The sequence below is a fragment of the Camelus dromedarius genome, chromosome 18 (genome assembly GCF_036321535.1).
Source record: "Camelus dromedarius isolate mCamDro1 chromosome 18, mCamDro1.pat, whole genome shotgun sequence".
Classification (NCBI taxonomy): Eukaryota; Metazoa; Chordata; class Mammalia; order Artiodactyla; family Camelidae; genus Camelus; species Camelus dromedarius.
In genome coordinates this window covers 46661597-46670208 of record NC_087453.1, presented here as the reverse complement: position 1 = coordinate 46670208, position 8612 = coordinate 46661597, and the positions used below count along the sequence as shown (strand labels likewise).

Here is an 8612-nt window from a genome sequence, read left to right as displayed (position 1 = left end):
TACTGAATGTAAGCAGGGTCCCGCGGGGAGGAGGAAGGGTGTGTGTGCGTGTGTGTGTGTGTGTGTGTGTGTGTGTGTGTGTGCGTGTGCGGGTGTGTATGTGTTTCTGCCCTGGGCCTGCGCAGAAAGCTTTGAAAAACAGGCAACTCCTCTTGAGCGCCAGTGCGCACCCCAGCCCCCGGGAGAACAGCGAGGTTGTTTCCACCCGCGCTCGGGGACCCGGTGCGAGATGCACGGGATCGGGTCCCTTTGCCCCCCACCCCACCCCACCCTTTCGCACACCAAGGCTACCCGTGCATACACCCATGGCACTTCCCGGCCGCTCCGGCCCGGCCTGCCCCTCCTGGGAGCCCTCAGCGCCTCCAGACTGGCTGTGGCGGACGCTGCCCTGGCTCTCGGTCAGCGGGCCCATCAACGCCCTCACTATGAACTGGGCCGACCAGCCGCGTCTGCATCTTTAGTTCAAAGGTTGCAGGCCGCGCCACCCAGAGTGGAGGGCAGGGGTTGGGTTCCCCGCGCCCACTGCTCCTCTCCGCCGCCCGCTAGCTGCCCCTTGCCGTCCTCCCGCTCGGGGCGCTCTGCTCCAGCCGCCACCTCGCCTCTGCCTTCTGCCACCGTTACCCACAACTCTGGACAGGTGGGCCAGGCTGTCACTGGTTCCTGTCTTTCTCTCTTTGGGTGGGGGGCTGCTTCCTCGCGGCCCAGCCGGGTTCTTAGAACCAGGAAAGCCTGCCCCCCTCTACGCACCTGTAGTGACCCCTCCCCCCGGCTCACTGGGGTCTGGGCAGCTGGCCCAGGGCAGGTGATGGTTAGAGCTCAGAAGCTGGATCGAAAATAGAAAGGACGGTATGGTTGCGGGGCTTCTCATTCTCACAAAACCGTCCCGCAGGAAAACGGAGAGGACAGAAACCCCCCTGAGGTGAATTCATGTGCCCCGCTGCCGATTCCTGAACTCCTGTCTCCTCCCGCCCTGTTTGTTTTAGTTACGAAATGCTGTGGGCACCTCGGTTGTGACTGAAAAGTAACCTTGAAACACGCCGTCCTGACTGTCAGAGACAAATAGTCTCCCAACCGTCGCTGCCGCTGGCGGGGCCGCGTGCTCCCGGCCCCCGGACGGTGGGGACGGGGCTCCTCCCCGCCAGCCACGCCGTCGGGCCCCGGAGGCCGGGCTCTGAGGCGGCAAAGAGCCGAGGCAGCGGGACCTGGCGCCCCGCGCGCCTCCCGGAGCCGCTCTGGGTCTTAACTGTAACGGGCGGGGCCACCCAGAAGCAGCGGCGGGCGAGTTAAAGGTGTGTACACAGTTTTTCTAAATACGACAGCGCTTTGCAAATTGGCTCTGTCACCAGCTTGTTATTTTGACAGGGAATGGGCACTGAGAGCGAAGAAACCCGGGATAAATAAATGCGGCTTTGGGAGGGCTCTGCAGAGGGGAGACAGAGCGAGGAGGCCGGACGCGCCCTCGGATGGGCTCACCAGGCGCCGGGCGCTAAGGGACAGGATGGGGGGGGGTGTCAGAGCCCTGGGCCCCTCCAGGGGGTGGCCTCCTTCCAGGTCCCTCCTCCCCTGGGGAATCCCCGCAGACACGGGCGGGGGTGTGGGAGAGGGCTCGACCCGGGAGCCCTCGCGCCCACCCGCCCCGCTCGCCCGTCCGTGCGCTGCCCGCGGGGCGCAGCGGCAGCGGGGCGGGCGCGGAGGGCAGGTGCGGGGCGCCAGCCGAGGCTCCCTCTCACCCAGGTGTGAGCTGATTATTCAAATGGGCTGCCCCGGGTCTGGGGATTGGAGGCCCGCGCCGGCGCGCCGCGCTATATCACCAGCCGCCCACGTCACTGCGGCACTTGTCCGCTCCGCGGTCCACACCTCCTCCGCCCCCCCCATCTCCTCCTCCTCTTCCTCCTCCTCCTCTCCACCCCCCACCCGCCCCCGCGCCGCGCGCTTCCCGCCGCCTCCCGGCAGCTCGGCACTGCCAGCCTCGGCCTCCACCGGGCAGCCCGCGAGCGCGGCGGCGGCGGCGGCGGCGGCGGGCAGCGGGCGCTCCCAGCAGCCGGGCTCGGCGCTGGGCCTCCTCCTACCCTCCGGCCCCCTCCTCCCGAGACTCAGCCCTCCCGCCCACTTCCAACTACCGCCTCCGGCCGGCCGAGGGAGCGAGGGAGTGGAGCCGAGAGAGAGGGAGCGCGAGAGAGGGAGGGAGGGGACGGTGCCTTGGCTGACTTTTTTTTTAAAAGGAGGGTGGGGGTGGGGGGTGATTGCCGGTCGTTTGTTGTGGCTGTTAAATTTTAAACTGCCATGCACTCGGCTTCCAGTATGCTGGGAGCGGTGAAGATGGAAGGGCACGAGCCGTCCGACTGGAGCAGCTACTATGCCGAGCCCGAGGTAGGCACTCGCCTTTTCCGGGGGAAGCGGGGTGGCGGCGTCCGCTCCCGGCCCCGACCTCAGGACCGCTTCCCTGGCCGGCTGCCGCCCCCCACCCCAGCCGCTCTGGGCAGCCGCCTTTTCCTCCTTCCTTCGACTCAGATGGGTCTCTTTTTTATACGACACACTGTTAGCCTTGAGATAATATTAACTTTGTGATCAAATATTGACTTGCGGCGCCTCCAAATCCTCTTCGTGGCCGAGCCACGCACTATCCTAACAGAGTTATGTTTGGCAGCGCGCGGCTGGGGAGGGGTGGGAGGTCGGCCGGCGAGGGGGTGGGGAGCTGGAGAGCAGAAGGTGGGTAGGAGTTGGGGGCCGAGGTGGAGGAAGAGCCAAAGACTAGGGGACAAAGAGAAAGAAAGTTTGTGGCTGCAGAGTCCAGCCGCGTGTAGTTCGGCTCGCGGTCCCCTCCCTGTCCCTCCATTCAATGCCTCCGGCCGGCCGCAGACTCCGCGCAAGCGGCGCGTTTCGGTTCCCCTGGGGCCAAGGATGGGGTCCCCGGAGGAAGGCTGAACGGCGAGGACCCCGGGATCGTCTCCGCTGGAGGCCGCCCGGCGCCCCGCGCGGTGTCCCACAGGTCGCTGGTCAGGGTCGTAGGCGGCGCCCAGGGCCGCGGCGCCTGCTCGGTATGCTGGCTTGAGAGCTGGGGAGACTCTGTGGAGGGGAGATGCCTTGGGGATGCCCGGCTCTGGGGCGCGCCAGGGAAGCCCTGTCTTAGAATCGGAGCGAGGCGCAGGAGGGCTAGGAACCGGCTACAGGCGCAGAGCGGCAGTCCCCTCGCCACCTCCCCGAGGGCGATCGCGGCGCCCTCCGGGTGAAACGGCCCCGGGACCCGGCGAGGGTAGGACTCCCCGGAGGCCTCCCCGGAGGCGGGGGCCTGGGCTGGCCCGGTGGGCGGGAGGTCCGGGCGCGCTCCGGCCGCGGTGCTAACGCTGTGCGCCTCCCTCCCGGGCTCTGTCCTCAGGGCTACTCCTCGGTGAGCAACATGAACGCCGGCCTGGGGATGAACGGCATGAACACGTACATGAGCATGTCGGCGGCCGCCATGGGCAGCGGCTCGGGCAGCATGAGCGCCGGCTCCGTGAACATGTCGTCGTACGTGGGCGCGGGCGTGAGCCCGTCCCTGGCCGGGATGTCCCCCGGGGCGGGCGCCATGGCCGGCATGGGCGGCTCGGCCGGGGCGGCCGGAGTGGCGGGCATGGGGCCGCACCTGAGCCCGAGCCTGAGCCCGCTCGGGGGGCAGGCGGCCGGGGCCATGGGCGGCCTGGCGCCCTACGCCAACATGAACTCCATGAGCCCCGTGTACGGGCAGGCGGGCCTGAGCCGCGCGCGCGACCCCAAGACGTACCGGCGCAGCTACACGCACGCCAAGCCGCCCTACTCCTACATCTCGCTCATCACCATGGCCATCCAGCAGAGCCCCAGCAAGATGCTGACGCTGAGCGAGATTTACCAGTGGATCATGGACCTCTTCCCCTTCTACCGGCAGAACCAGCAGCGCTGGCAGAACTCCATCCGCCACTCGCTCTCCTTCAACGACTGCTTCCTCAAGGTGCCGCGCTCGCCCGACAAGCCCGGCAAAGGCTCCTTCTGGACCCTGCACCCCGACTCGGGCAACATGTTCGAGAACGGCTGCTACCTGCGCCGCCAGAAGCGCTTCAAGTGCGAGAAGCAGCTGGCCCTGAAGGAGGCCGCGGGTGCCGCGGGGGGCGGCAAGAAGGCGGCCGCGGCGGCCCAGGCTTCGCAGGGCCAGCTCGGGGAGGCCGCCGGGCCGGCCTCCGAGACTCCAGCGGGCACCGAGTCGCCCCACTCGAGCGCCTCCCCGTGCCAGGAGCACAAGCGAGGGGCCCTTGGCGAGTTGAAGGGGACGCCGGCTGCGGCGCTGAGCCCCCCGGAGCCGGCGCCCTCGCCCGGGCAGCAGCAGCAGGCCGCGGCCCACCTGCTGGGGCCTCCCCACCACCCCGGCCTGCCGCCCGAGGCCCACCTGAAGCCGGAGCACCACTATGCCTTCAACCACCCGTTCTCCATCAACAACCTCATGTCCTCGGAGCAGCAGCACCACCACAGCCACCACCACCACCAGCCGCACAGAATGGACCTCAAGGCCTACGAACAGGTGATGCACTGCCCCGGCTATGGCTCCCCCATGCCAGGAAGCCTGGCCATGGGCCCAGTCACAACCAAAGCGGGCCTGGACGCCTCGCCCCTGGCCGCGGACACCTCCTACTACCAGGGGGTGTACTCCCGACCCATTATGAACTCCTCTTAAGAAGACGACGGCGGCTCGGCCAGACCAGGACCAGGACCAGCAGGAGAGGAAGTGGGGTGGAGACTTTCAGGAAGGGAGACTGGAAAGACACGGGGGAGAAGGACCCGTCACCACCCCCCGCAGCCCCTGGGACAGCAGTCTCCCTGACCTGCTGCGGCCCTCCCTCCCTCACAGGGGCCACGCTGATATCTGTCATCATCCCACGTAAGGAGGGAAAGGGAAAAGGATAAACAGTCAAAAAAAGGCAAAAAGCGAAGTGTCGGTTTCCTCCACTGTGTAGACGCCTGCTTCTTTAAGTACCTGCGAGTTCTGACTTTTTGTTGTCGGTGTTCCTCTCCATCACTCTTGCCGCAGGGAAGTCTTACTTTATTAAAAAAAAAAAAAAGAAAGAAAGAAAACGAAAAAACAAAACAAAAAGGCAAAAAAAAAAATACACAAACTTTTGTGAGTTACAGTGTAAAACCATGTAGTTTTAACAGAGAACAGAGTTGTACTATTGTTTAAAAAGAGGAAAAAAAATGATGTAAGAGTCTGTTGTAAATGACCAAGAAAAAGAAAAAAAAAAGCAAGCATTCCCATTCTTGACACGGTGAAATCCAGGTCTTGAGTCTGATTAATTTATGGTTTCTGCGTGCTTTATTTATGGCTTATAAATGTGTGTTCTGACTGCAAGGACCAGAGTTCCACAAATCTATATTAAAGTGTTATTGCCAGTTTGATGCCTTGAATCTCCAAGATTTTTTTTCCCTTTGCTTGATTGAAAAAAAAAATAAACAGGTCTGGGAATTATTTAAAAATTGAAGGAGGGAGGTCCTGGCTGGTTGCAGGTTTTATTTTATTTGGGAGGGTGGTTGCTGTTTTATCAACATTTTATTCTTAACATTTTCAGACATACTGAAGTTGAATGAATTTTACAGTAAACACACGTGTACCCACTGCCCAGATCCTACAGTTAATATTTCGCTAAACTTGTCACGTTGCATATCTGTCCGTCTATCTACGCCTCCATTGACCCATTTATCTTCTTTTCCTAGATGCATTTCAAAGGAAATTTTAGACTTCAGTACACTTCCCCCTAAACAGTTCAGCAAGCACTTCATTACTAGAACTCAATGTTGTTCGTGGTTACTGTTTGAATTTAGTGTTTAACTTTACACAGTGAAACTCACAGATTCCAGGTGAACCACCCCATGGCGTCGATGCAGGTTTACCTCCAAAGCACGGAGAAAACGATGTACCCCTATTTTTCACCTGGGCCATGTGCAGACGCAATGTTGCTGACACCCCTTGGGCCCCAGGGCCGGCCTCTCTGGGGAGAAGCCTGGATTTTACTATTTTTCGCCCCTATATTTCCAATCCCAGGCCTCTCTTCAAGGCAGGGAGCCCAGATTGGATCTGCACATTCCTGGTGCAGCACGTCGCCTTTCCATCCTGTCTCTCTGCACCCACTCATCCTTCTGTAGTGCTGGGACCCTGCCTGGATTCTACAGCCTGAGACTTCTGTCTACACCCTACCTCCCCTTCCATCCTCCACCTTTACTGGTATTTTGCACAACCTTGATAGAGCTTGCTGTAGCCAGGAGAAGCCAGACTTCTGGAACCATGCATTTGAGCATCTGGTCTGGAGAAATGAAAGACTTTCTCCTGGAAGTGATTACAAGGCATCTCAGGGTCATGACTGAAATCTTTTAAAGTAGGTAGATTGAGGGATAAGGCAGAGGTAAGGGGTGTCTTGCGAAGCTGGAAAGGGTGGGATCCCAGGGTCTGCAGGTTTGCTCCCTTCCGCTCCCCCTCCCCACAAACACCATCGCCCTTGCAAAGGTCCTGTTAGGCCCGTGGCAAGCCAGGATTACAGGGGTTAGAGGGGACGAGTGGACATTTTGTGATCCTTAAAGGAATACCTGGAAGTATGAAGACCCAGAATAAAATCTTATGGATCGTACTGCCTCTCCGCACAGACAGCTGAGCGGCCCTGAATCCGCGGCCAACCAACATGCAAACCTTGGAGGTGAAGCCAGGCCTGAGTGCGCAAAGGGGGGTTTGGCTTTGGCTTTGCCCCAGGCATCTGCCGGCCTCAAGCTGGCCGGCGAGGGCAGGAGCCGGCGGGGTCGGGGACCGCGCAAACGTGGGGCCATCCAGGACGCAGCTAGCTTGCAGTGCGTATGAATCTCCGCAGAGTCAGAGGCCAGGCCTTTCGGCCTCAGCTTTCTAAGCCCAGACTCCTGTATCCGGGACTAAATCTTTGGGCCTCTCGACCATCCAAACTTGGAGGGTCCCAGCTTTGCCCCAAGCCTGGTGGATACCAGCTCTCCGCGTGCCCTCTGCCACCTTGCTGGGACTCGGCCCCACCAACCCTGGCCTTCCCACGCGCTTGAGGGGGTTTTGCCCTCGCCTCTGCCTCCCGCCTCCAAATCCCTTTTTAAGATGCCACATTGTCCCGAAGACACAAGGAAGGGCAACTGGGGAGGGGGGAATCCGGAGGCCGCGGCCAGCAGCCAGGGCCGTCTCTCCCCCCGGGCAAGGACACACACGTCGTGAGCCCGGCCAGAAATGTGTTTCATTATCACATAAAAGGCTCCCGTGGCGAAGGAGCCGAGAGGCAGGGCCGGGGGCCGAGTGCGGGACAATGGAGGCTGAAAGCACAGCCCTAACCTGCTCTGTTTCCTATCGCGCGCCCATTGTGCGCGGGTCGTTTTAAACTACTTAGCGCGCCCCCTCCACTGATCCCGGCCGATAAGATATAGTTCTGTCCGAATACAGAAAAAGGATGTCGGGGAGCCGGCCGCTCGGGGCCTTTTCTGCGCGTCCAGCGCCTTTCGCGCCCCCTCCCCCGCCCCTCCCCCCGCCGGGCCCGGCTTACTGGCGCTCAGACCGCCCTCCGCCCGCGTCCCCCGGCTCTGCGTGGTCCGGCGCGCCGCTCCTTTCCCCTCTCTTTCCCTCTTTTTCTTCCTTTTCCCCGCGCCATCCGCGCGCGTGTTTAAGCAACCGTGATCTGTGAATAAACAGTCAGTAAACAACCGAAAAAAACATTGTAGATCCGAATTCCAGGAGGGTAAACTTGCCCTGCCACGTCACACTTCGGCAAATTTGCACAGATATCATATTGCCTCCCCCTCCTTTATTATTCTTTTTTTTTTTTGCCAGGATCCCATTGTACTTAACTGAATTTTATAACGCTGATCGATATCTTGGTAAAATATTCATTTTTAAACTAGCGGGCAGTGAAATCTTTGCTTTGTGTGCTAAAGTCAACAGTCGCTGGGTTTGAGCTCAAATAAATGCAGGGATGCCTCGGCTCGGAGCAGTCGGCCGCCTCCCTCCGCGCGCTGGACGCTCCGCCGCCGCCTCCGCCGCCCGCCGCCCCGCAGGTAGGGAGCGCGCCCACTCGGGGGCCGCGCCGGGTCCCCGCCGAGCGTCCGCCCCCCACTCTCGTCCGCGCGCCTCCCCTCCCCCAGCCAGCCCCTCTCCCTTCTCGGAGCTCCGAGGCCTGGTAGGGGGGCGGGAAGGGGAGCGAGAAGCCAAGTCAAGGGAGACCCCGGGGTTGGGGAGGTGGCTTTTTCGGCGGGGAATTCTGAGAATGTTCCGGGTGGGAGGATGGGGTTTCCAAAAGCTACACACTTGGGCTGCATCCGGGGCCCGGAGCACCGTTGGGAAGTTTGGTGGAGCCCCTACATCCGTTCCGGGCTGGGGATTCGATCCGAGGGCCGTAGTCGCCCCAGGACAGTGGCGGGGCGGGAATGGGGTCCGCCCTTGGCCTCAGAGCCCGGGCTGGGGGCGGCGGGGAACGGCGCCCTGGTACCGGTAGGCTGCGGAACGGTGGCCCGGAGTGGGCGGCCGGTCCGCGGCGCGCACGGGTTCGAGTCCCGTCTAGGCGTTTCAGGGAAGCCCTGCGGCCCAGGCAGCGGTAGGGGCCCTGGCCTCGGGAGCCGGG

At 61.8% G+C, this 8612-nt stretch overlaps 1 protein-coding gene across 1 annotated transcript; it reads left to right on the top strand.

The window, feature by feature from the left end:
• Window positions 1-2283: 2283 nt before the first annotated feature.
• FOXA2 (forkhead box A2) lies at window positions 2284-5387 on the top strand. The gene is made up of 2 exons (XM_031434333.2): window positions 2284-2370; window positions 3377-5387. The coding sequence occupies exons 1-2, from the start codon at window positions 2284-2286 to the stop codon at window positions 4679-4681; spliced, it is 1392 nt and encodes a 463-aa protein (XP_031290193.2). The 3' UTR covers window positions 4682-5387.
• Window positions 5388-8612: the final 3225 nt, after the last annotated feature.

Excerpts from the sequence above, each read along its gene's own strand:
- FOXA2 (XM_031434333.2), top strand. The coding sequence starts at position 2,284 with ATGCACTCGGCTTCCAGTATGCTGGGAGCGGTGAAGATGGAAGGGCAC. Across the intron at positions 2,371-3,376 it reads GCTACTATGCCGAGCCCGAG|GGCTACTCCTCGGTGAGCAA; the intron begins GTAGGCACTCGC and ends CTCTGTCCTCAG.